Source organism: Peromyscus maniculatus, chromosome 12, assembly GCF_049852395.1.
Source record: "Peromyscus maniculatus bairdii isolate BWxNUB_F1_BW_parent chromosome 12, HU_Pman_BW_mat_3.1, whole genome shotgun sequence".
Classification (NCBI taxonomy): domain Eukaryota; kingdom Metazoa; phylum Chordata; class Mammalia; order Rodentia; family Cricetidae; genus Peromyscus; species Peromyscus maniculatus.
In genome coordinates, this window is record NC_134863.1 from 35,723,682 (window position 1) to 35,751,203 (window position 27,522).

The following is a 27,522-nucleotide window of genomic DNA, read 5'->3' on the forward strand; positions in this document are numbered from 1 at the left end:
CTGAATGAAAAATGGGTAAAGACAGAAAAAAGAAATTTAAGATTTTGTAGAAATGAATGAAAATGAATACATAATATACCCAAATTTATGGAACACAATGAAAATGGTGCCTACATAAAAAAATCTAGAGAGATCTCCCATTAGCAACTTAACAGAACTCTTGAAAGCTCTAGAACAAAAAGAAACAAGCTAACTGTAGAGGAGTAGAGGGCAGAAAATAGTAAAACTGAGAGTTGAAATCAATAAAATAGAACTAAACAAAGAATCAATGAAAGAAAGACTTGGCTCTTTGAAAAAAAAATCATTAAGATTGATAAACCTGGCCGGGCAGTGATAGTGCATGCCTTTGATCCCAGCACTTGGGAGGCAGAGGCAGGCAGATCCCTATGAGTTCAAGACTAGCCTGGGCTGCAGAGTGAGTTCCAGGAATGGCGCAAAGCTACACAAAGAAATCTTTTCTCAAAAAACAAACAAACAAACAAACAAACAAAAAAACAGAAAAGATTGATAAACCTTTATCCAGATTAATTAAAAGGCATAAAACATATCCAAATTAACAAAATCAGAAATGAAAAGGAGGACATGACCACAGACATGAAGAAGGTCTGAGAATCATAATGACATAATTTCAAAACCTGTACTCTGCCAAATGTTCTTAATAAGTACCACTTATCAAAGTTAAATCAAGATCATATAAACGATGTAAACAGACCTTAATTCCCCTAAAGGAAGCAGTCATTAAAAGTCTCCCAATCAAACAACAAACAAATAAAAACCACTCAGGGCTATTGATTTTAGTGGGGGAATTCTACCAGACTTTCAAAGAAGCATTAATACTAATACTCCTCAAATTATTCTGCAAAAGAGAAGAAACCTTGCCCAGTTCATTTTATGAGGACACAGTTATGCCCACACCACATAAGACCCAATAAAGAAGGAGAATTACAGGCCAATTTCCCTTATGAACATAGATACAAAAATACTCAATAAAATACTGGCAAACCAAATCCAAGAACACATCAAAACGATCATCCAACATGATCAAGCAGACTTCATCTCAGGGATGAGGGCAATATATAAAAATCAATAAATGTAATCCACCATATAAACAAACTGAGAGGAAAAAAAAAACTACATCTCATTAGATTCAGAAACGGCCTTTGACAAAATCCAATGCCCCTTCATTATAAAAGTCCTGAAGATCCTGGAGGTGATGGTACACACCTTTAATCTCAGCAATTGGGAGGCAGATATCTGTGAGTTCCAGGACAGCCTGGTCTACATTGTGAGTTCCAGGGCAGCCACAGCTGGAAATCCTGTTTTGAAAAAAATAAAACAAAACAAAAAAATAAAAATAAAAATAAATAAATAAATAAATAAAGAAAGAAAGAAAGAAAGAAAGGAAAAAAGAAAGGAACAAAATGACAAACTTCAGAATAGGAAGAGATCTTCACTAGCCCCACATCTAACAGAGAGCTGGTCTCCAAAATATATAAAGAGCTCAAGAATCTACACATCAACAAACAAAATAATCCAATTTAAAAATGGGATACAGATCTAAACAGAGAATTGTCAATAGAGGAATCTCAAATGACTGAGAAACACTGGAAGAAATGTTCAACATCTTTAGCCCACAGGGAGATGCAAATCCGAACAACTCTGAGATTCCATCCAGTCAGAGTGGCTAAGTTCAATAATATAAGTGACAATTATGCTGGAGAGGATGTGTAGCAAGGTGAATACTCCTCCATTGATGCTGGGAATTCAAACTGGTACAGTCACTATAGAAATCAATATGTCAGTTCCTCAGAAAATTGGGAATTGACATACCTCAAAACCCAGCTATACCACTTCTGGATGTATACCCAAAGGATGCTCTACCATACCACAAGGACACTTGCTCAACTGTGCTCACAGCAGTTTTATTTGTTATAGCTAGAAACTGGAAACAACCTGGATGTCCAACAACTGAAGAATGAAGAAAGAAAATATGTTGTATATACACAACAGTGTATTATTCATTGGTTAAAAACAATAACATCATGAAAATTTCCAGCAAATCAATGGAACTAGAAAAACTGATCCTGAGTGAGGTAACCCAGAAAGGCAAACATGGTATGTACTCACTTAAAGGTGGATATTAGCTATAATGTAAGGGATAACTGTGCTACCATCCACAGACCCAAAGAAGCTATGTAGCAAAGAAGGCTCAATGCAGGGACACATGAATCTCACTGTGAAGGGCAAATAGAACAGACATCACAGGTGGATGGGGAAAAGGTCTGGATTGGGGGATAGGCATGGGAACAGGAAGGATCAGGTTGGGGGAGGATGGAGTACTGGAATAGACAATTGGAATCAGGGCACCTGTGGGATGAGCTGGAAACCTAGTGGAATGGAAACTCTCAGGAATCCATAAAGGTGATCCTACCTAAGATTCCTAGCATTGGAAACTAACCTGGGCTCTTAGGGGCTCACAGAGACTCAACTGCCAACCAGAAAACTTGCATGAGACTGACCTAGGCTCTCTTCCCACATGTTACAGTTGTGTTGCTTGGTCTTCTTGTGTGACTCCTAACAGAGGAAGCAGGGGCTGTCTCTGTCTCTGGTTCCTGTTTTTTGGGACCCTTCCCTGCTACTGGGTTGCCTCATGCAACCTTAATAGGAGAGGAGGTACCTAATCTTACTGCAACTTGATATGCCATGGCTGGCTTATATATGGGAGGTCTACACTTTTCTAAAGATAAAGGAAGAGTGGAAGTGGGGGGGAAGGGGACAGGCTGGGGAGAGGGACTGGGAAGAGAGGAGGGATGGAGGGAGGAGAAACTGTGATTGGGCTGAGAAAAATTATTTATTAAAAAAAAAATAAAATCCTGGAAAGCTTAGGGATGAAAGAGGCAACCTTAACGTAATGAAGAAGTTTACAGCAAGCCCATAGCCAACATCATTTAAACAGAAAAATTCAAAGCAATTCCACTAAACTCAAGAGCAACACAAGGTTCTCCACTCTCTCCATATCTATTCAATATAGTACTTGAATTCTTAGCTGGAGTAATAAGACAACTGAAGGAGATCAAGGAGATACAAATTGGAAAGGAAGAGTCAAACTTTTGCTATTTGCAGATGATATGATAGTATACATTAGTGACCCTCCAAATTCTACCAAGGAGCTCATATAGCTGGTAAACGCCTTAATTGATGTAGCTGGATACAAGTTTGACTCAAAAGGAAATCAGAAGTCCTCCTATACACCAATGATGAATGTACTGAGAAAGAAATCATGGAAACAATACCCTTTACAATAGCCTAAAATGATACAAAGTATCTTGGGGAAACTCTTGTACGACAATAATTTTATTATTTGAAAAAAGAAAGAGAATATATCAGAATATTGAAAGATATCTCATGCTCATGGATCAGAAGGTTTTTTGTTTTGTTTTGTTTTGTTTTTTTAAACAAAGTAAAAAAGGCCATCCTACTAAAGGATTCAATGAAATCCCCATCAAAATTATAACACAATTCTTGACAGATCTTGAAAGGTCAATTCTCAGCCTCATATGGAAAAACAAAAAACCCAGGACCCAAGATAGCTAAACAATCCTGAACTATAAAAGAACTGCAGGAGGCATCACCATTCCTGATTTCAAGCTGTACTACAAAGTATAGTAATAAAAACCACATGGTATTAGCATAAAAACAGACATGTTGATCAATGGAATTGAACTCAAAATCCATACATGACTCACATACCTCTGGACACCTGAGGTTTGATAAACAAGCCAGAAATACACACTGGAAAAAAGAAAGCATTTTCAACAAATGGTGCTGGTCAAACTAGATTTCTGCACATGGAAAATACAAACAGATCCATATCTATCACCCTGCACAAAACTCAACTCCAAATGGATCAAAGACCTTAACATAAAACCAGTGTGATAGACATGAAAGTGGGGAATATTGAATATCGTGAGAGAATATATGAGTTAAGCTTTGGCTTCTTTATCACTCAGAAACATTACTGCCGTTTTTTCCTGGGCAGACTTAATCATCCAGCAGCACGCAGAATGGAGATGAAGATAAAGATAAGTGGAATGAGGAAGAAAAGTCACCCTTAAATCTGGTAAACTGAGCATAGGCAAAGTTGACGTCGAGGGACAGATCACTGAGTCCATCCAGGGATTTGTGATGACTTGTATTTAAGTAGAAACCACTCCAGATGAAGGCTTTTGGGAAGACTTCGGCTTTGGGGTTACTGATCTCCATCACTATTCTGGTGCCTGGTAAGTGTGACATTCTGAGTTTTTTAGGAAATGAAACCATTTTTTCTGGCTAATATTGACTGTGATAATCCTTCTGCCTCAAACTTCTGACTCCTGGGATTACAGTCATATACCTTTGTTGCAGGCTTATCAGGACAGCTTTAACACTCTGCAGGTTGCTTTAAAACGGATTATATTTAATAATCAGGTTTTCTACAAATATTCCATGGAATAGATTATTCTATTTATTGTTATCATTTGAATTTGAAGATGAGTGACAGCCTGAAAAGAAATGTTTTACTAGGCTGCTTGCTTATCTCATCTTTAAGGTTGAGATGTACAAAAAGAAAAAAGAAAAAAAGAAAGAAAGAAAGGGAGGGAGAAAGAAAGAAAGAAAGAAAGGAAGGAAGGAAGGAAGGAAGGAAGGAAGGAAGGAAGGAAGGAAGGAAGGAAGGAAGGAAGGAAGGAAGGAAGAAAGAAAAACCTCTGAGAAGGGAAGCAGTGGGATCCAGGGTAAAGTGTTGACACTGAACTTAGGCAGGAAGGGATAGTCCTCCATTACTGTAAGGGAAAGAGGGACAAGGTGGCCTGGAAGCAGGTCAGCTCATGGACTGGTGTCCTAGTTATGGAGTCTTAAGCATTTGAAGTAAAGCTATTGGAAGTTACTAATGGAAGGAGCAGAACAAGATAAGGACCAGAGTCCATGAAATACCACTACAAAGATGGGACAGGCCAGCCTGCTGGCTAAGGTGGTAGAACTCTTGTCTTAGTTCTGTTTCAGCAGAACTACGACAAGAGAACTAAGAAGACTGACCAATGTGAAAGTAAATTGATTTTTCCTCAAATACAAATTTATCTCCTACTACTTCAAAATGTATAATAAGATAAAAATCGGCCGGACGGTGGTGGCACACGCCTTTAATCCCAGTACTTGGGAGGCAGAGCCAGGTGGATCTCTGTGAGTTCAAGGCCAGCCTGGGCTAGCAAGTGAGTTCCAGGAAAGGCACAAATCTACACAGAGAAACCCTGTCTCAAAAAACAAACAAACAAACAAACAAACAAAAAAAGATAAAAATCTTAGATCTAGTACATCATTAATAATCAATTAAGGAAGCCTGACAGGCCTTTATATGAAATTAATTTAACCTTCTTTAAAAATTTTAAAAGTATAAATGTATGCATTTAATGTATGTTTATTTGTGTGTGTGTCCACGTCATAGCATTCATGTGGGGGCCACAGGACAACTGTAGGAGTTGTTCTCTCTCTCTCTCTCTCTCTCTCTCTCTCTCTCTCTCTCTCTCTCTCTCTCTCTCTCTCTCTCTCTCTTTAATGTATTTTCCAGAGTTCAAACTCATGTCCTCAGGCTTGGTTGCATGTCTTTACCTGCTGAGCCATCTTGCTGGCCCCTAACCTTCGCAAATGTAAAGATTTGTTTTGAACCCAGTACATAATCACCTTTGATCAACATACCTAGAGCACTTGAAAAAGTATTATTACATTAGAACTGTTTTATAAGTGTCTCTTTGGTCACTATAATCAATACTGTTATTAATATATTCTATGTCTATACTACTTTCTAAAGTTCTGATTATTCTGTTCATTTCTGCGGAAGATGTGTCACAACCTCCATCTATGACCTGGAGCCAACTACGTGTCTCTTTAATTTAGTTAAATTTTGCTTTATGTGGTTTGAAGCTCTGTTACTAGGTATTTACTTCATCATGACAATAAACATTGTACAATTTCAAACGTTTCTAGTAACATTCTTTGTTTCTGAAGAATTTTGTTATTCATATAGACTGTAGTTCCTTTCTTCCCTTATTCTCTCTTCCTATTCCCTCCCTTGGTGTTTTTCTCTGTATAAATTTAGGCAGATTGTTTCATTCAAAGATTTTGTCTGTTTCATCTAGATTATCAAATTTCTTGTCATAGAATTCTTTATAGTAGTTCCCAGTATTCTTTTAATGTTCATTGAAATTCAAGTAAATTCACTTTTGTTATTTGATTTTAGTAACGCATATCTTCTATTTTTTCCTCTTAGTTTGGCTGATTGATTAATTTTTGTAACTCTTCTGATGAGTTGATGGCCAGCTTTACTGATCCCTTTAAAGAATGAGCTTTAGTTTGCTGAATTTCTCTGTCCTCCTGTGTCCACTGATTCTGACTCTAATTTCCCTTCTGCTTATTTTGTGTTTGATTTGTTCTTCTTTTTCTAGTTTCTGGAAGCTTAAGTTTAAATGATTGAATTTTAGATAATTTTTCTTCTCTCATACAAGCAGTCAAGGATAGAACCTTCCCTCTAAGCATTGCTTTTTAGTATTCTACAAGTTTAGATAATTTCTATTTTTACTTACTTCAAAATTCCTTTAAAAATTACCTTAAGAGTTCTTGTACCCTAAATTGTTATTTAAAAATCATCTCTAAAATGCTTGTGGGGTCCATTTACTGTTACTGATGTCTAGTTTAATTTCATTATAGTCAAGGAGTAGTTGTGGTATGATTCCATTCTTTAAAATGTGTTAATATGTTGGGCTGGAAAGTTGGATCAATGGTTCACAGCACAGGCTGCTCTTTTAGAGGACTTGTGTTTTATTCCGAGTATGCACATGTTGGCTAAAAATATTTGTGACTCCAGTTCCAGGGAGTGTATTTTCCTCTTCTGGCTTCTGAGGGCACCAGGAGTGTAAGTGGTGCACATAGAAACATACAATCAATATACCCATACACATAAAATAAATAAAAAATTGTAATATGTGTTTTATGGCTCAGGATATACTCTATGTTCATGAAAGCTCCATATGAGCTTGGAGAAAATATATATTCTACTATAGGAAGTCACCTGTAGAGACATAAATAATATTGAGCTGGTGACAGAGTTGTTACACTCAGTTATGACTTGCCTGATTTTGTGGCTATTGTTGTTTTCTCTCTTTCTGATAGAGGGATGTTGAAATGTCTAGCCTAAAGAAGTATATTTACGTATTTCTTCCACCAGTTTGTAACAGGTTTTGCTTCTTAACTCTCTGTTATATACATACAAGGGATTTGTTCTTGGAGGAGAATTGATGGTGAATTATTCTACAATGCCCATCTTTATCCTTGATATCTTTTCTTGAATTCAAATTTTCTCTATTTAAAATTAATATAATTAGCCACTACCTTTTTTACTCTGTTAGCATAGAATTTGAAATTCATCTTCTATCACATTCAAACATCTGAGAAAGGAAGAGGGATGGTTTCTCAAAGATAGAATTTCCAACAAGAGTAGAAAGAATGTAGAGTTCTGTGTAGCAGTATGTCCACTAAAGTAGCAGAGGCCATGACCTCATTGTTTTCCTAGAGTAGAGAATAAGTATGCTGTAACTGCAAAGATGAACAAAAAATTGGTTAATCACATAATGCACAGATTATTCTGATTGTCAAGTATTCTACAGAATGCAAAAGAGGTAATTGCCAACTGGAATATGGAGCTATGGAACTAGAAGTCAAAGGAGACATGAATTCTCTTTTCAATTCTTCCTTGCATTTCTGTTTTATTTATTTTTTCTTTTTGTTCCCAATAACAAAGTAGGAAATATCAATGAGGAAGGGAGCTAACAGACAAATCATTTTAAATTTTGATTGTAAATTCATTGAAAAAGGGCTCTACATTGTCTAGGTGAGATGCCTACCACACGATCAAAGAAAATTAATTAGAGTGAGGTATATAGAAAAATTTTACCAGATCATCTTAGATGAGGACGTTCACATTGACTAAGGCCATACATGGGGATGTGATTAGGATATGGGGAAATGGAAGGGTTCCCTTGTAAAACATTGTTGGTCAAATGTGTAGATGAATTGCTAAAGGTCTTGTTAATAAAAACTTGGAGTCAGAAATTAGGGTTGAAGCCTGAGAGATCAGAGGAACAGGAAAAGCCACAAGCTAACCTCACCTCATCGACACCTCAGTCTTCAAAAGACCTACTTCCTGTATACACATGCCTATATGTTCTGCTATATCATTTGCTCTCTCTGTCAGGCTACATCACTTCCTCTTCCTGCACAGCTATGTCACTTCCTGTCTGTCTGTACAGACCTCCAGACCTCTATGGTTAGCTAGTGTTGGAATTTAAGGCATGTACACCCAGGCCTCGCTCTGTTCCCAGTGTGGCCTTGAACTCACAGAGATCTCTGCTTCCTGAATGAAAGGATTAAAGGTGTGTGATACCATAGCTTCTATGTTTAATATAGTGGCTGGATTTTTCCTCTGATCCTCAGATAACTTTATGAGGGGACACAGATAAAATATTACCACACAAATGAGTTGTCTTATAAATAAGAAACTACAAATTAATACCTCATAAATGTGAATTTCAAGATACTAATATATTTTCATCCCCAGATGTCAAAAAATCTAATGTTCTATAGTGTTTTGGATGAGTAATTTTAGTCAAGGTTAATGGTTATCTATTATGTTGAATAAGACTTCGTTGAGAAAGAAGATTTTTACTCTATATGAATATATAAAATAGATTTCTCTTTGTTAAATATTTTCTAGATTCAAGTTGTTCAAGTAAGGGAAAGGTGCAGGAGCCAGGGGGTTATCAGCCGCCTGAGCCATGGGATTATCAGGTGCAGGAGCCATTGGATGATCAGCTGCAGGTGCCACTGGATGATCAGCTGCAGGAACCACTTTTCTCATATGGTAATATCTTTCCATATATAGTGGCCATCACAGAAGGATATGGGTCTTGGTTAGAAAAGTAGCTGGTACACTGGGTGCAGTATTCCAGCCTTTCTCTTAGTTGGAGCAGCTAGAGGTCTAAGTGCTGTGCTGTGACAGGTCCTGCTAGTTGTTTCACAAACAAGGAGCATCCTTGTTTTCCTCCAAGCCTTTGTAAACTTGCAGTGATGGAAAGACCATGGGTGTCTTAGTTACTGTTCTATTCCTATGAAGAGACACCATGACCAAGGCAACACTTATAAAAGTAAGCATTTAACTGATGACTTGCTTACAGTTTCAGAAGTTTAGTCCAATCACTCATGGTGCTGGAGAAGTAATTGACAAATACATCCTGATCCACAGGGGGGAGAGAGAGAGAGAGAGAGAAAGAGAGAGAGAGAGAGAGAGAGAGAGAGAGAGAGAGAGAGAGAGAGAGAGAGAGAGAGAGAGAGAGAGGGAGATTGGGTCTGGCAAGGGATTTTGAAATTTCAAAGCTCACTCCTGTTGACACATTTCCTCCAACAAGGCCACACCCACTCTAACAAAGCCATGCCTCCTAATCCTTCTAATCTTTTCCAACAGTTCCACTCCCTTGTGATTTAGCATCCAGATACATGAGCCTATGGGGGCCATTCCTATTCAAATCACCCCAATGGATTTAAAGTCCCCCTTTTTTTGTTATCTTGTTATATGGCCTTTACTTGGCCATAAATTGTGAGGCTTGCTTGTGTGCCTAGAAGAGGCAAGTGACCCAACAACAAGAAAGGGGAGAGATTTTAGCAAAGCCAAGACTCATTCCTACAGCAAATTTCTCCATCATATAACTGTTTGTGACTATGTTAAAGTGAGGTCATCCTGACACACATTTGTCACAAGTGAGTTGGAACAGATGTTTTGATTGAATAAACATCCTTCAGTAAACTCTTATCAGTCATGGTGCCTTTTGCCCATGTATGGATTGCATGAGATTCTAAGCAGGAGAAGCTTGCAGATGCTGGGGTTTAAGTTACACTTTCTACAGATGAGCACAAATGGTCAACTTGTGTATTTAATACTCATAGAACACAGAAACAAAATCTATGGGCAAAACTAATGGCTGAGCTGTCTGTGAATTTACATTTTTCTAATAGGAAGGAAGGAGAACATATGTACTATATTTGATAATTTTACATATTTTCAGTAAAATTATGAATTTTTCATGTTTTTAAAAGCATTCATATCTTTTCACAGGAAGCAAATGTCTCTATCTTCTATTTCTACTGATTATTATTTTTATTTTTCGTGAGATGGTCAGGATAGGAAAGTTACACAATGTTTTAAATTTAATTGATTTCATTTGTTTATAATTTATAAATAAAAATAATTTCTAACTAGTTTCATGTAAATGCTATGAGTTATTTTTAATGATAGTGTCTTTACATTTTGCACATTAATGCTTATCTTAATCCTTAGGAGGAGGCTTTCTGATTATTTTGCTACTTATCAAAGCTTAAGAGGAGATAATCACATGGCTGAGTATTCTATATTATTTCTTGAAGGGCATGAATTGCATGATGACACCAATATTGTCTACCATCAAAAAATTAAACTCAGAACACTATTTTTGTAACTTAATGAATTTTATTGTGCTTTTATGTCTGGCTTACTTGATTTTAGCTCAAAGACTGAGAAGCAAGTGTCTGTCTCTAGATAGCAAAATTGTTATGTTAACTTCAAATACATTACAATACACACTGATTCACCAGAAATGTATGTGAGAGGACACAATTGTGAATTATAATTTATTAATTACACACTTTTTAGGATATGATTGCCAGAACAAAAGTCATTCAACTAATACAACTTTATGTAATCTACTATAGGTAAATTGAGCATACTGAGTCCTTTATTAACTTCTCTTTTTCTCTGTCTGTCTGTGTGTCTGTCTGCATGTCTCTCTCTCTCTGTATGTGCATGTGTTTCTCCAGTTAATATTACGATATCTGTGCAGATGGGTACAAAGACTCTGCTGCTCTGCCCTCCTGTTCCACCAACAAAAGCAGTAGTAATAACATGGGTAATAACCCTTAGAGGCCAGCCTCCCTGTAAAATATCCTACAGAGTAGAAACCAAGGAGACCAGTGAAACCAACTGTACAGACAGGAGAATCACCTGGGCCTCCACACCTGACCAGAGTCCTGATCTGCAGATCAGTGCAGTGGCCCTCGATCATGATGGGTATTACTCATGTGTTATAGCAACACCTAATGGGAATTTCCAAAAGAGACATAACATCCAAGTTCTACGTAAGCAACGAGTTTACCTACTGTGGTATTTCAACAGGTTTTAGATAGAAATGAATACTTTTGTCATTTGTGACAAGACTGAATCTTTTTTCCCTTCTATCTCCACAGTCCCTCCTGCAGTAACCCTGTTTCCAGGAGAGAATAGAACTGCAGTTTGTGAGGCAACTGCAGGCAAGCCGCCTGCTCAGATCTCCTGGACTCCAGAAGGGTACTGCAAAACAAAGAATGAATCACACAGCAATGGCACCGTGACTGTCAGGAGCACATGCCAGTGGGATCATAAGAAAGTGCATGCTGTGCTCTGCTCTGTCACCCATTCGACTGGCAACAGGATTCTATCCATACAACTGAACCAAGGTGAGTACCTGATTTTTCTCTAAAGAAAACATAATTGATATTTAACTCATTCTTCCATGAAAGATAAATATTTGAAGTCCATCCTGTTTGTGATCAATTGGCCAAAGGCCTCTTAAGGGAATAAAGAGGAAAGTCATGACAACTCAAGCAGAATCTTGATGTAGAAACCATGGATGAATGCTGCTTGCTAGCTACTCTGACCCATACTAAGCTGTCTATATCTCCCTATCGTCTATCTGTCTATCTATCTATCTATCTATCTATCTATCTATCTATCTATCTATCTATCTATCTATCATCTATCTATCTATGTCACCTGTCCGGGATTGATGGCACCCAATTGGTGTTCTTGGGTGGCTTTAAGCTGTGTCAAGTAGACAGTTAAGCTAACTAGGACAACAGACCCACTTCAGACATTAGTAGTAAGTTTTCAGGTATCTGTCTCCTGCAGTTCTTGTAAACTAACTATAAATCCAGGATGTTTCCACAGTCTGTGTATCAGGTTCAGTGATTTGGTAGAATGGTTCACAGATCTGAGGATGCACTTTGCTTACTATTACTGGTTTATTATAAGGATTGCAACATGGGGACAGACAAACAGAAGAGATTCATAGGGCCCTCTATGGAGGAAGGGGCACAGAGCTTCATGCTAGCTCAAGGATGTCTGTTCTTCTAATTCCCCAAAGAAGCTTTTTAAACTGTATTGTTTAAAATTGCTAATAAGATTTTGTTACATGGTCATGATGACTAATCATGGATCACTGGTGATGAACTCAATCTCTAGCCACTCTTCCTTCACAGGAGGTTCAGTGGTGAAGATGGTGGTAGTGTCTGGCTAAAAGTCCCTACTCTCTAATCACAATTTAGCCTTTCTTGTGATGGAATCCACCATGAAGCTCTCTAAGAGCTTCTAGACATCTGTCATTTTACTGGCATATCAAAGATATTTTTATTATGGTGACAATTCTTCTAGGAGCTGTGTTCCAAGAGGTGAACAAAGACCATCTATGTATTTCTTTTTTATTTTTAAATTTAATTTTTTTGTCTGTTTGTTTGTTTGAGATAGGATCTCATTACCTAGCCTTGGCAGACCTGTAACTCACAATGTAGACCAGGCTGGTCTGAAACTCATAGAGATCCACCTCTCTCCCCTCCCAATGCTAGGATTAAAGATATGAGCCATGACACTGATTTTTTATTTCTTATTGTATCTGAAAAAACTACTTCTCTGCCACAAGTATAAGAAGTTCCTCAAGAGTCAGAACTATGTTGTTCAATTCTTCATTTTCCAAGTCTGACTCACCATCTGACATACACATCTGTAATTAGGTTCTGATCCCAGATCTGATCTCCACATTTCACTTTCTGTGTTCCCAACAGGATTCAGGTCCTTTCATTCTCAGATTTTTTTTTCATGTTACTCCTTTTCTCTGAAAAGTTCTCATCATCCCCTCACCTCTTTTATCTAGTTGGCCAGCAAGACATTTTCCTAATCTCATCTCTCCCAGACTCAGAGCTAGTGCTAAGTAACCTTTCTGATTCTTCAGATGTTTAGAGCATGTCATACTCACCTAACACTGTTTGATGTCTTGTAAATCATCTAGAACAATCCGGGCAACAATACAACCTCAACGAGTTATCAAAAAAAAAAAAAAAAAAAAAAGGCACCAAGTTAATGGGGTAACAAAGTGTGGTGTGAATCTGGTAGGGGTTACAAGGAGGAGTTGCAGGTAAACATGATCAAAATACATTGTATGAAATTCTCAAAGAAATTTTTTAAATAAAAAAGAATAATGCCTTTCAAAAGACTAAGATTTGCATGATATGCACTTCAGACAGAGGACTCAAAAGATCTAAACTGAATTTGACCTGAAAACCTCCTTCCTGAGGATTAACTTTCATAGTCACCAAAGGTGTGAAAGCTGCTTCAATAGGGAAGCAACTGGTAGTACCACCTAATTATGAAGATTATGAACCACAACAATGACCAGCAAGGCTGTTCCCTAAGGTTCAATAGTGGCAATAATATCTTGGCAGCAACCAATAGCTGTCCAATTAATTATATTCAAGAGCAATTCAACAGGAGGAAAATCATGCCTGATACTGGAAACCTAGCCAACTACTCAAGGTTAGTGATGTTGTTTACCTTAGAGATGAACCTCCTACAGCCCTTCAAAAACCAGCTTAATACCTATCTAAATTCTTAATCCCTTATGAACACTAATAAGTGTGGCTCTTTACTCTTACCAAAGAAGCTTCTCTTTGTAATAGACATAAACCCTTATAGAACACCACAAATGGTCAAAATGCAGAGAACACTGATCACGTGATGTTCAGCCCCACAGATACATCTACAACACAATTCCTATACCTAATGCTCAGGGAATATTGTAGAAACAGGGGCAGATTTATAAGAGCCATAGGACCAGGAAGTCTGCTATAATATTGTGTCTCCTAGAAATGACTGGGAAGCTTCAATTATGAAACCTCAATTATATAGCTGCCTATACAAGACCTGAACAAGTAAACCAATAATAGATATGCAGACATGAAAAGGGGAATATCATGAGGCCTCAACATTAGACAAAGAACTACAGTTAACTAGGGATACTCAGAGGGGGAGAAATATTCTTCCATCAGGAATGGCCCCCCCTAATTCATTATTCAATACCAACTGATCAGTCTTGAAATTGTACATGCAAGCAACAATGAACGGACTCAGTAGAGTGTATTTACATACTAAATATAAATATGCAACAATAGTAATTTAGAAGGGGCTAGGAATTTGAGAGGGAGCATTGGGAGGTGGAGGATCATGGAGGAGATTGGAGGAATGGATGGAAATGATGCAGTTATATTTTCATAAAAGTAAAATAAAATTTGCATGGGAACTTTTTCCTTATATAGCTGGGAAGTATTAACAATAGTCAATGTGCATTTATTTACTTTAAAAATAATATTTGTTAATGCCTATCAATCACAAAAGCTGGAATTGATTTCTAAACTTGGTCCAGAAATAATGATATATGAGTGTTACTGGAATTATAATTGGTAAGGTTTTCTGATTTTGACAATAAATAAATATTTATTTATTGTGTATACAGTGTTCTGTCTACATGTATGACTGCACACCAGAAGAGAGCACCAGATCTCATTATGGATGATTGTGAGCCACCATGTGGGTGCTGGGAATTGACACAGGACCTCTAAGAGCAGCCAGTGCTCTTAACCACTGAGCCATCTCTCCAACCTGCCTCTAATTTCTTCATTGGAACTATTATTGAACTGACCTGAATTTTTACCCTTGCCTGTATTTAAAGGTGTCATCAGCCCTCTGCATTCCTTGCTGACCATTCTCTATGTGAAACTTTCCCTTTTGGGGATCATTTTGCTCATCATGGGATTTGTTTTCTTCCAGAAGAGAAATTACTACAGGTAGGAACAGAAAACTGAAATGTTAAGATGTGTTAGAAAGAAAACATTGTCATGAGTTTGAGCTCACAGTGGACTGGGGAAGTCTGTTATATGGCCTCATCAAGGTTGTTCCCTCAGCCCTTCTTCAGCATCTGGCTTTTTTAAACAATGGAGCCCACAGGTCTGGCAAGAGCATCTGACCTGTTGCGGTTCTGATGGAGGAGAGACTTAGCCTGGACCTCTCTTTCAGGAATAGTGGTTAAAATGAAGTTACTGGAACTTTACAAGGTTCTTGACTTTTGTAGGTTTCTGTTCATTCTTGCTTAATTATATTTTTTGTTGTTTTTGTTTATTTCTAGAAAATGAAAATCTAGATTTCTGAAGCCTATTAGTCTGATGACACAATACAAGAAAGCAGCCATTTGCAGTCACCTTTCTAGTTGACACCCAGCATACCTGTTCCTGATGTCTCCATGTGTGCTGCAAGTCATGTGACAGCTGGCAGTCATGCAGTATGAATACACAGGCAAAAGCTTGGTGCTTACCATCACATGTACTATTAATGATCATATACTCTCTCCTGTCTCTGTTTCTCAGGCCAAAGAGGAAGATGGCTTAGCAAAAGATGAACAATAGTGCTGGATGGATTTCTTCCACCCAAGTCCTCCAGGAATGGCTTCCATCAATTTCCTCTTTGTTGTTCATTTTAAATGATCATAACTGTTGCACTGTCAGGTGCCGTGAGAAGAAACACCTTCAAGTTAGCCACTAGCTGGCCTTCTTTTCTTGCTTGCTTTTTGATAGTTATCTTTTGTATTAATCATTGAACACATGGCTAGGAGCCATTTTTTTTAGCAGTATCTCTGTGCTTTAGTAGAAATTAAAAGTTGAGCACAGAGAAGGCACTGCCAGTGTCATGGAGGTAACATTGAAATTCCCCTTACTGTTTACAGCCCCAGTGTCCCAATTCTCTTTGCTGTCTGCTCTGATGCATCCATCACAGGGGATGGGATGGATCAGGGAGGGTAAGGGTATGACACTGGTGAGCCCTAATAACTGGAAACCTTTGCTTCACTTGATACAGACAGCAATCCTATAATTATATATATATATATATATATATATATATATATATATATATATAGAATTACTTCTTGGCTACAGTGACAAGTGATTAGCTATTCGTTTTGTTTTTAGTAAAAGTTTAGAGAAAAAAATGAGTATGTTATACTAGAGGATGCTTGGATGGTTACCTCAAGTGGTTCTTTAAAAGTTTGTGTCTTGTCTATTTCACAGTCTAACGTAGTTGATCAGGCCAGACAGAGGATAAAGGGGTTTTTCTTTAAGCTATTGTTTTATTCTACAATTTATTCTCGGTGGGGGCCCACAGAGACTCCACAATGAGGCCCTGTTCCATCTTGACTCAGGGTCAGAGAGTCCCATTTGCTTTGTCCCACAAGGCTGCATAATAGGATGTTTTGACCAAAGCCTTGGTTACCAGGTGTCTTATACTTCAAGACCTAATTACAAGATGCTTCACTGTAAGAAATGGTTACCAGGTATTTTGGAAATTAAGGAAGGGTCTATACTTGTTTGTACTTTTTACTTGACCTTGAAAGGGGGAGGTCTTTCACCTCTCCTCTTTCAGGTGTATAAAAAGCTCACTAGGAATAAATTGGAGGTGACTGTGGTATTGACCCAGATTTTTCCTGCTGCTTTCCTGTGTCTCTATCTTTTTATTTTACATCTACATCTCTATTTTTCATATCTTTATTTCTCAATCCTCACTCCTCCCTTTAAGGACTGTTTGATAGTCAGACTGGGCCACGACAATTCTCTGAGTAGTTTCTATTCAGCAGGTGACTAGGGAGAGGGAAAGATTGCATGTGCAATACTTTATTAGTCAGTTCTGGAGTAGTAAGCACACCTGCTCAGATGCCATGCCTAGAACTCAGTCATATGACCACACTAACTTGTAGGAAGCCTACATAGTGTAGGTGGTTAACTTGAAGAGAAAGAATGAGGCTTGGTGCACACTTAGCAAATCTCTGCACACAATAAAGAGAAGGAAAAGTGCTAATATCAAGATTAATGCCTGCTTTAATAGTAGAAAATCACCATGTGTCAAGCAGTAAATCCACTCATAATTGTCACTCAAACACATGCAAGGTATGAGCTCTTTTTATCTCCTATTTTATTACAATGTCTTCATGTTTAAGTCAGGACATAAAGGGGGAAGAGATCTAGCACTATAATTCTCTAACAGACTAGGAAATACAGGGGCAAAGATTGCATGTAGCTTGGTTCATTGTCTATCTTCCCTGTTCTACTTGTGATAGACAGTTCACTTCATGATTAAATCTTCATCCAACCTAGTCATGTTTTTAGTAGATCTTAAAGTTCTCTCCATAAAGAGATCATGGGCCCTCTTTATTCACTCAAAATAATATTCTCTGTCCAATAAAAAGATACATAAATGGCAGTTTGTCAGTTTTGAGTTGGGGTCTCAAAAGGTCCTGAGTGCTTCTACTACTTTTCACTCCTTGGGAATATGCAAGGCCTAGCCTGCTGGAGGATGAGAACAGAACAGAGCTGATTCAGGTCAGTCAAGCCTTGCATCTCTCTCTTGAGGCCAGTATAAGGATCCAGGAGTCAGCTTTCTCTTGGACCCTAAGCAAGCTCAATCAAGATCATGAGACATGAGCCGGAGCTGATCCTAGACAAATGAACAGTCATTGCCACAGAGTTCATGTGGTTGCTTATCAGGTAGCACATTTGAGTGTTAACTAACTCATACATTGCTCCATAACCTAACTCCAATTTCATAAGTAACTTATATATTGCTCAATAACATACCTCTGATTTTGTCAGGACAGACATAGCTAACAGCCTCTTTCAGTTTCCCTTGCATCTGAGCCTGATCATTAGCTCTGACAAATGAGATGTGTGATGTTTTCAGGACAACCTCTTAAAGAAAAGGAAGGATTTTCTTGTGCTTTCCAAGTTATCTATGGAACTGCTGTGCTGGTGTGCTCCTCGAGGTCCCAGAGCTACTTTATCCATGGATAATGCTGAGGAAGGAAGATACCAATTAAGTGAAAAAACAGAAAAATGGAAAGACTTGATCTTGATGACCATTGATTTACCCAACCAGCTCTCAGTCATCCATTTGTTGTTTTGTGTGATGGAGAATAAACTATTTTTTCATAGCAGTGCTATTTGAAGTTTTACTTTGCACTTAGCTGAGTTTAATTCTAATAGAAGCAAATACTTAGTTCACCACCTGGGAAGTTTATGATTAGAGAAATTCAGTGTGCCCTACTCACGTGCATGCTCTGGATAATTTTTGTTCTCTCTCAAAGGTAATTGCCTTCACTAGGGTTTCTATTGCTTTAAAGAGACAACAGAGACACGGCAACTCTTATAAAGCAAATCATTTCATTGGAGTGGCTCACTTACAGGTTCACAGCTTCAGTCGGTTATCATCCCGGTGGGGAGCATGGTAGCATGCAAACACATGTGGTGCTTGAGAAGTACCTCAGAATCCTGCATCTTATAGGCAACAGAAGGTCAACCTGCACGGAGCAAAGCTCTAGCAAGTGAGACCTCAATGGCTGCCCCCACAGTCGCACACTTCCTCCAACAAGGCCATACCTACCTCAACCATGCTACACCTCCTCATAGTGCCACTCTCTTTGGGATTATGGGGGCCAATTACATTCAAACTTCCTTTCCCTGACCCCCATAAGCTTGCAACAACATCGTAATACAAAATTCCTTTAGTCCAGCTTGAAAAGACACCAGAGTTTACCACCGTCTCAAACAATGTTTTAAAGTCCAAAGTTTGAAGTCTCTTCTGAGATTCATGCAATCACTTAACTGTGCTCACCTGTAAAAATCGAAATAAAAACGCAGATCACATACTTCCAATATGTAACGGCACAGGATATACATGACTATTCTAAAACATAGGGTAGGGAGGATAGACTCCTAACTCTGCGTCTCCATGTCTAATGTAAAAACATGCTCCAGATCTCCAGCTCTGTTCTGCTTTGTTGACAGCAACACATTTCTCTCTATAGGCTGGTTCCGCTCCCTGGTAGCAGCTCTCCCTGGCAGATGTGCCACAACTCTGGCATTTCTAACATCTTGAGCTCTCCAAGGCAGTCTAGGCTTCAACTTCACAGCTTCATGAAATGGCCTCTCTACTAGGCCTCCATTTAGGGACACCCCAGACACATGCCAGGCCTCAGCATCTTTCTTTAGGTAAAGAGGCAAATTCCATAACCTGTTTCTTCTATTCTACATCTAAAGCCAGAAGAGAACCATGTGGCCAAAGCTGCCAAGTTCTTCTGCTTACTGGGCCTGGAACAGGGCCTCCTCATTCAATCACATCTTCACCAGCTTTCTGTTCTTCACTGCCTAAGCTTGGCTGTCCTAGAACTTGCTTGCTCTGTAGACCAGGCTGGCCTCAAACTCAGAGATCCTCCGGCCTCTGCCTTCCCAGTTTTGGGATTAAAGGATCAAAAAGACCCAAGAAAACCCACAGAATCCACTAACATGGGCTCATAGGGGCTCACATAGACTGAACTACCAAGCAGAGAACTTGCATGAAACTGGCCTAGGTCATCTTCACATATGTTACAGTTGTGTTGCTTGTCTTCTTTTGAGTCTCCTAACAGAGGGAACAGGGGATGTCTCTAACTGTGTTGCCTGCTTCTGGGACTCTTTTCTCATACTGGGTTGCCTCATTCAACCTTAATAGGAGAGGAGGTGACTAGTCTTACTCTAAATTGATATGCTATGGCTGGCTGATATACATGGGAGGTCTGCACTTTTCTGTAGAGAAAGGAGGAGTGGAAGTGGGGGGAAGGGGACAAGTTGGGGAGAGAGTCTGTGAAGAGAGGAGGGAGGGAGAAGAATAAAAATAAAAGTCCTGGAAAGATTAGTGATAAAATGTACATAACTTAACAAAAAAGGCAGTTTATAACAAGCCCATAGCCAACATCAACTTAAACAGAAAAATCAAAGCAATTCCACTAAAGTCAAGAATATCAACTTAAACAGAAAAATTCAAAGCAATTCCTTTAAAGTCAAGAATAACACAAGGTTCTCCACTCTCTCCATTTCTATTCAATATAGTACTTGAATTCTTAGCTAGAGTAATAAGACAACTGAAGGAGATCAGGGGGATACAAATTAGAAAGGAAGAGTCAAACTTTTGCTATTTGTAGATGATATGATAATATACACAAGTGACCCCCAAAATTCTACCAGGAGCTCCTAGAGCTGATTAAAAACCTTAAGTGATGTGGCTAGATACAAGTTTAACTCAAAAGGAAATCAGAAGTCCTTCTATACACTAATGATAAATGTACTGAGAAAGAAATCATGCAAATAATACCCTTCACAATAGCCTAAAATGATACAAAACATCTTGAGAGAACTCTATCTGAGGAAGTGAAACCCCTATATGACAAATATTCAATTCTTAAAAAAAAAAAAAGAAATAGGAGAAGATATTAGGAGATGGAAAGATATCCAATGCTCATGGATGAGTAGGTTTTTAAACATAGTAAAAAAGGCCACCCTACTAAAAGAAATCTACAGATTCCATGAAATCCCCATCAAAATTCTAACACAATTCTTGACAGATCTTGAAAGGTCAATTCTCAGCCTCATATGGAAAAACAAAAAACCCAGCATTGCTAAAACAATCCTGAACTATAAAAGAACTGCAGGAGGTATCACCATTCCTGATTTCAAGCTGTACTACAAAGCTATAGTAAAAAAAAAAAAAAAAACCACATGTTACCAGCATAAAAACAGACATGTTGATCAATGGAATTGAATTCAAAATTCATACATAATGTACATACCTATGGACACCTGAGTTTTGATAAACAAGCCAGAAATGCACACTGGAAAAAAAAAACTACAGTATTTTCAACAAATGGTTCTGGGCAAGCTAAATGTCTGCATGGAGAATGCAAACAGATCCATATCTATCAACTTGCACAAAACTCAACTCTAAATGGATCAAAGGCCTTAACATAAAACCAGATATACTGAATGTGATAGAAGAGAAAGTGGGGAACAGGCTTGCACACATTGGCTCAGAAGATGTTCTGAACAGAGCACCAGTAACACAGGCAATAAGATCACCATTTAATAAGTAGGACCTCATGAAACTGAAAAATGTCTGTATTGAAAGGACACCGTCATTTGGACAAATTAGCTGCCCACAGAATGGGAAAAGAGTTTTGCCAACTCCACGTCTGACAGAGGACTAATGGGGTGCAGACCTATAAAGAATATTCTCAATAGAGGAAACTCAAAGGGTCAAGGAATATTTAGGGAAATGTTCAATATCCTTAGGCATCAGGGAAAAGCAAATCAACACTACTTTATGATTTCATTGGGCATTCAGGGAAAGACAGCTGGAAATGATGGGCAGAATGGGAACTTAGTAGAGTGGAAACTTCCGAGAAAGACATGAAGGCAATCCTAATGAGGTATCCAAATCACGAGGAAGATGGAATATCTTGTCATCAAACAAAGCTTCCAGTATTGGGATTGGGTTACATCTATTTGAGCCATTGGCCAAAGGGGCCACGTGAACTCCCTAAACAACCTAAGCTGTTGCCAAGACAATAGGTTGCTCTTCATAAACTGACAGCAAGACCCCATTGTTGAAGATAACACCCACACAACTAATTAAATATGGAGAGGTTGAGCTGGTGCCTGTGTAGAGTCTTCACTCCTATATTCTAGTGTCTATGTTATGGGAAGGCACTCTGTAGCTACCAAAAGAGAACTTTAAACACCAATCCAGTCACAAAACTTTTGATCTACAATCTCTTTTGTCTGCAAAATATGCTAGGGCATTGGTGGTACAAAGCCTGTGGAGTAAGCAATAAATGTCTGATTTGACTCAAGGCCCAGTCCACCAGATGGAACACATACCTGACCCTGCTTGGGTGACCAAGAACCAGACTAGCTAGCCCACAGACCTAGGGTAAAACCAAATACTACTGGTCTAAGAAAAGTAAAAATGAAATGACTCCAAATGATATTCTGCTATGCTCATAGATCACAGCCTTATCCAGGAATCATCGGAGACAATTCCTTCTGCCACAGAGGGGTAAAATACAGAAACCCACATCCAAACTTTACACACACACACACACACACACACACACACACACACACACACACACACAGAGAGAGAGAGAGAGAGAGAGACAGAGAGAGAGACAGAGAGAGAGACAGAGAGACAGAGAGAGACAGAGAGACAGAGAAAGAAAGACACACAGAGACAGAGAGAGAGACAAAGAGATAGAGAGACAGAGAGAGACAGAGAAAGAGAGCCACACAGAGAAAGAAACCTTAGAACACACAGCTCTAAATGGAATGTCTCCATCAAATCCCTCCCCTCAGTGCTCAGAGATTCCTGCCTTTTAGTAAGTAGAAAGCATGTAAAAACCAGAAGCGATGGAGGACACCAGGAGAACAAGCCTTCTAAATTAGCTAAGCAAAGCTCATATGACCTTGCAGAGACCGAAGTAGCAAGCACAAGGCCTACAGGAGTCTGCTCCAGGTCTTCTGTGTATATGTTATAGCTTTCAGGTTAGTATTTCTATGTGAATCCTGAATATGTGAACCAGTAGGTCTCCAATTCTTGTGCCTTCTCTTGGGGCTCTTCCTCCTGTTGATTTGCCTTGTCCAACCTCAATGAGATATTTTTTGTTTTATCTTATTGTATTTTACTTTGCGGTTTTTTGTTAAGTGTTAGAAATGTGTTCTTTTCTCCTGAGAGACAGAAAGGGGGTGGATCTGGATGAGATATGGGGTGTGGAGGAACTGGGGAGAGTAGAGGAAAAGAAAATGTACTCAGGATATACTGTATGAGAAAAGAAACTTTATTATCTATTATCTATCTATCTATCTATCTATCTATCTATCTATCTATATCTATCTTTTATCATTTATTTATTTTTAATTTTGCAAGACAGGGTTTCACTGTGTAGCGCTCACCATCTTGGAACTCTCTGTAGACCAGTCTGGCCTGGAACTCAGAGATTCACCTGCTGGGATTAAAGGTATGTGTCACCCCTGCCAAGCTGATCATACTTTTAACTAAAGAAGAAAAATAATATCCTAAAGACAAACATGCCAAGGAATTTGTGAGGTTATTCAAACTAAACAACCTTGGAGACCTACCCCCCACCTCTACCCTTTGCTTTTCATACATGAACCATCCCTACAGATCCAGCTTGCTGTTTCCCTGCTGTTGGGCACAAGGTCTTTGTGACCCTGAATAGCAGCTTTCTCTTTCTTGGACTTGTAAGTGAAGTTCTGCATTTTGTCTCTAAGTGCCTTTGTGCTGTGGTTTGTCATCACAGGACTCTAAATTTTCTAATACAGGAAGGAAGAATCCGGTCTTTGCCTGCTTTCTAGTTTCTGGGGCTTGATGACAATCTTTGTTGGTTCTTAACTTGTAGGGAAAACACACCTTTGTCTTTGCCTTGTGTTCGCATGAACATTTCTCTTTATGCATGGTTATGCCTATTCTTCTTTTCAAATAACAGTTACACTAGACAAGGGCCCAACCTATCCCAACCCTATATAATTTCATTTTAACTAATTATAGATGAAATAACTTCATTTACAAATAAGGCCACATTCTAAGGTATTGTTACACAATTTTAAAATATAAAGGAGGCAACAGACCAGCAAGTTAATCCATGACAGGAAGTATTTATTTTAAGTCACACTATCCTATGGTCCATCACATTTATTTGTAGGTATGTATCTAAGAAAATGGGTGCCATGGAGATCAAAAAGCATGTGCAAATCAAGTATTCTCATAGAATCTTTACCGAATAGAGCAATTCAGGTTCACGGAGAAGCTAATGAATGAATTATGATATATTCCTTTGTAAGTCCAAACCAGCACACAGGGATGAACTCAGTAAAGCATTTCATTAATGTGGAGCTCAGTAACTAATAAAATGAGCAAATGGTGATAGATGTTAGAGCTGTGTTTGCTTTGTGGGAAGAAAAACGAAGGAACAGCATGTCGGGAACTTTGAGTAGCAAAATGTCAGCACCTTGGTTTGGAAATGTTTGCAAATGCTTGTCAAAGTACATGTAGATGTACAGATTCATCAGCTGTATACACAATATTTGCTCATTTTCCTGTATATGATTTATCCTTTTAAAAACATTGCTTTAAAAGGGGAATAGTAATAAAGTGTCTCTTAATGTTTGAATATCATGAGAAAATAAATGAGTTAAGCTTTGGCTTCTTTCTTTATGACTCAGCATGCATCACTGCCGCATTTCCTCTGGACACTTAATCTTCCTGCAGCATGTAGAATGGAGACGAAGATAAAGATAGGTGAATGAGGAAGAAAAGTCACCCTTAAATCTGGTGAACCAAGCACAAGCAGAGTTGACGTCGAGGGACAGCTCACTGAGTCCATCCAGGGATTTATAGTGATTTGTGTTTAATTAGAAACCACTCCAGATGAATGCTTTCAGGAGGACTTTGACTTTGGGGTTACTGATCTCTATCACTATTCTGGTGCCGGGTAAGTGTGACATTCTGAGGTTTCTAGGAAATGAAACCATTCTTCAGCTAACTTTGGACTATGATAATCCTCTTTCCTTAAACTTCTGACCCCTGGGATTGCAGGCATATACATTTTTGCAGGCTAACAAGACAACTTTAACACTCTACAGGTTACTTTTAAGCTGATTATATTTAATAAGCAGATTTTCTACAAATATTCTAGCAAAGAGATTATTCTATTAGTCATTATCAAGAATTTGAAGATGAGTGATGGCCTAAAAAGAAATGTTTTAGTAGATTTCTAGCTTATCCCATCTTTAAGGTTGACATGTACCAAAAAAAAGAAAGAAAAAGAAAAAGAAAAGAAAAGAAAGGAAGGAAGGAAGAGAGAGAGAGAGAGAGAGAGAGAGAGAGAAAGAGAGAGAGAGAGAGAGAGAGAGAGAGAGAGAGAGAGAGAGAGAGAGAGAGAGAGAGAGAAAGGAAGGAAGGAAGGAAGGAAGAAAGGAAGAAAGGAAGAAAGGAAGGAAGAAAAAGCTCTGAGAAGGGAAGGAGTGGGATGCAGGGTAAAGTGGAGACACTGAATTTAGGCAGGAAGGGACCATCCTCCATTATTGTAAGGGAAATAGGGACAAGGTGGCCTGGAAGCAGGTCAGCTCATGGACTGGTGTCCTAGTTTTGGAGTCTTAAGCATTTGAAGTAAAGCTATTGGAAGTTACTAATGGAAGGAGCAGGACAAGATAAGGACCAGAGTCCATGAACTACCACTACAAAGATGGGACAGGCCAGCCTGCTGGCTGAGGTGGTAGAACTCTAGTCTTAGTTCTGTTTCAGGAGAACCATAGTTACTAAGAAGACTGACCAATGTGAAAGTAAATTGATTTTTCTTCAAATACAAAGATACAAGTTTATCTCCTACTACTTCAAAATGTATAAAAAGATAAAAATCTTAGATCCAGTACATCATTAGTAATCAGTTAAGGAAGCCTGGCAGGCCTTTATATGAAATTAATTTAAACTTCTTTAATTTTTAAAAAGTATATATGTATGTATTTAATGTGTGTGTGTGTCCCCATCCATGCCATAGCATTTGTGTGGGTGTCACACAACAACTGTAGGTATTTCTCTCTCTCTCTCTCTCTCTCTCTCTCTCTCTCTCTCTCTCTCTCTCTCTCTCTCTCTCTCTCTCTCTCTTTTTATGTTGGTTCCATGGTTGAGACTCTGGCTTGGTCACATAAGTCTTTACCTGTTGATCTATCTTGCTGGCACCTAACCTTCGCAAATGTAAAGATTTGTTTTGTGACCCAGCAAATAATCACTTGGATTAACATACCTAGAGCACTTGAAAAATATGTATTATTACATTAGAACTGCTTTACAAATGTCCCTTTGGTCACTATAATTGATAATTTTATTAATAAATTCTATGTCTATACTACTTTCTAAAGTTCAGATTATTCTATTCATTTCTGAGGAAGATGTGTCACAACCTCCATCTATGATCGTGAAGCTGTCTACGTGTCTCGTTAATTTAGTTAAATTTTGCTTTGTGTGGTTTGAAGCTCTGTTACTAGTTATATGCTTCATCATGACAATAAACATTGTACAATTTCAAATGTTTCTAGTAACATTCTTTGTTTCTGAAGAATTTTTCTGTTATTCATATAGACTGTAGTTCCTTTCTTCCCTTCTCCTCCTCTCTTTCCCTTCCCTCCCCCAGTGTTTCTCTTTGTGTAAATTTAGGCATATTGGGTCATTCAAAGATTTTGTCTGTTTCATCTAGATTATCAAATTTCTTGACATAGAATTCTTTATAGTAGTCTCCACTATTCTTTTAATGTCTGTTGGAATTCAAGTAATCTTGCTTCTGTTATTTGGTGATATTGACACATATTTTGTGATTCCTCCCCCTTAATTTGGCTAATTGATTAATTTTCATAACTTTTCTGGCTAGTTGATGGCCAGCTTTACTGATCCCTTTAAAGAATCAGCTTTAGTTTGCTGGTTTTCTCTGTTCTGTGTTCACTGATTCTGACTCTAATTTCTTTTCTGTTTATTTTGCATTTGATGTGTTCTTGTTTTTCTAGTTTCTGGAAGTTGGAGTTTAAATGATTGATTTTTAGATATTTTTTCTTCTCTCACAAAAGCAGTCAAGGCTAAAACGTTCCCTTTAAGCACCGCTTTTTAGTATTCTACAAGTTTCAATAATTTCTATTTTTACTTAGTTCAAACTACTTAAAAATTTTCCTTGAGTTTTTATTTCACTAAATTGTTATTTTAAAATGATATGACATCATCTCCAAACTACTTGTGGGGTCCATTTACTGTTATTGATGTCAATTCCAATATAGTTGAGGAATAGTCATGGTATGACTCCATTCTTTAAAATGTGTTAATATGTTGGGCTGGAGAGATGGATCAGTGGTTCACAGCATGGGCTGCTCTTTCAGAGAACTTGGGTTTGATTCCCAGTATGTACATGGTGGCTCAAAATATTTGTGACTCCAGTTCCAGGAGATCTAATGTCCTCTTCTGGCTTCCTAGGGCACCAGGCATGTAAGTGGTGCACATAGATACATACAAGCAATATACTCACACAAATAATATAAGTCAAAAATTTGTAATATGTGTATTATGGCTCAGGATATAGTCTATGTTCATGAAAGCTCCACATGAGGTTGGAGAAAATATGTATTCTACTATAGGAAGTTGTCTCCAAAGACATAAATAATATTGACCTGGTAACAGAGTTGTTACATTCAGTTATTCCTTGCCTGGACTTGTACCTATTGTTCGTTTCTTCCTTTCTGATATAGGGATGTTGAAATCTCTAACCTAAATAAGTGTATTTACCTTTCAGCAGTTTATAACAGGTTTTGCTTCTTAACTCTCTGTTGTTAGTTACATACAAGGGATTTACTCTTAGA

General features: G+C 38.2%; 1 protein-coding gene and 1 long non-coding RNA gene across 2 annotated transcripts; both read left to right on the top strand.

The window, feature by feature from the left end:
• The first annotated feature begins 4,130 nt into the window (after positions 1-4,130).
• Positions 4,131-11,238, top strand: LOC102908422 (uncharacterized). The gene is made up of 3 exons (XR_013043753.1): positions 4,131-4,280; positions 8,801-8,947; positions 10,933-11,238. It is a non-coding gene; the product is annotated as an uncharacterized LOC102908422 (long non-coding RNA).
• Positions 11,239-11,300: 62 nt separating this feature from the next.
• On the top strand, positions 11,301-16,101 carry LOC143266845 (cell surface glycoprotein CD200 receptor 4-like). Its single transcript, XM_076548344.1, has 3 exons — positions 11,301-11,607; positions 14,928-15,042; positions 15,381-16,101. Exons 1-3 carry the CDS (start codon positions 11,301-11,303, stop codon positions 15,385-15,387), a joined length of 429 nt encoding a protein of 142 aa, XP_076404459.1. The 3' UTR covers positions 15,388-16,101.
• Positions 16,102-27,522: the final 11,421 nt, after the last annotated feature.

Excerpts from the sequence above, each read along its gene's own strand:
- LOC143266845 (XM_076548344.1), top strand. The coding sequence starts at position 11,301 with ATGAATACTTTTGTCATTTGTGACAAGACTGAATCTTTTTTCCCTTCT. Across the intron at positions 11,608-14,927 it reads ATCCATACAACTGAACCAAG|GTGTCATCAGCCCTCTGCAT; the intron begins GTGAGTACCTGA and ends CTGTATTTAAAG.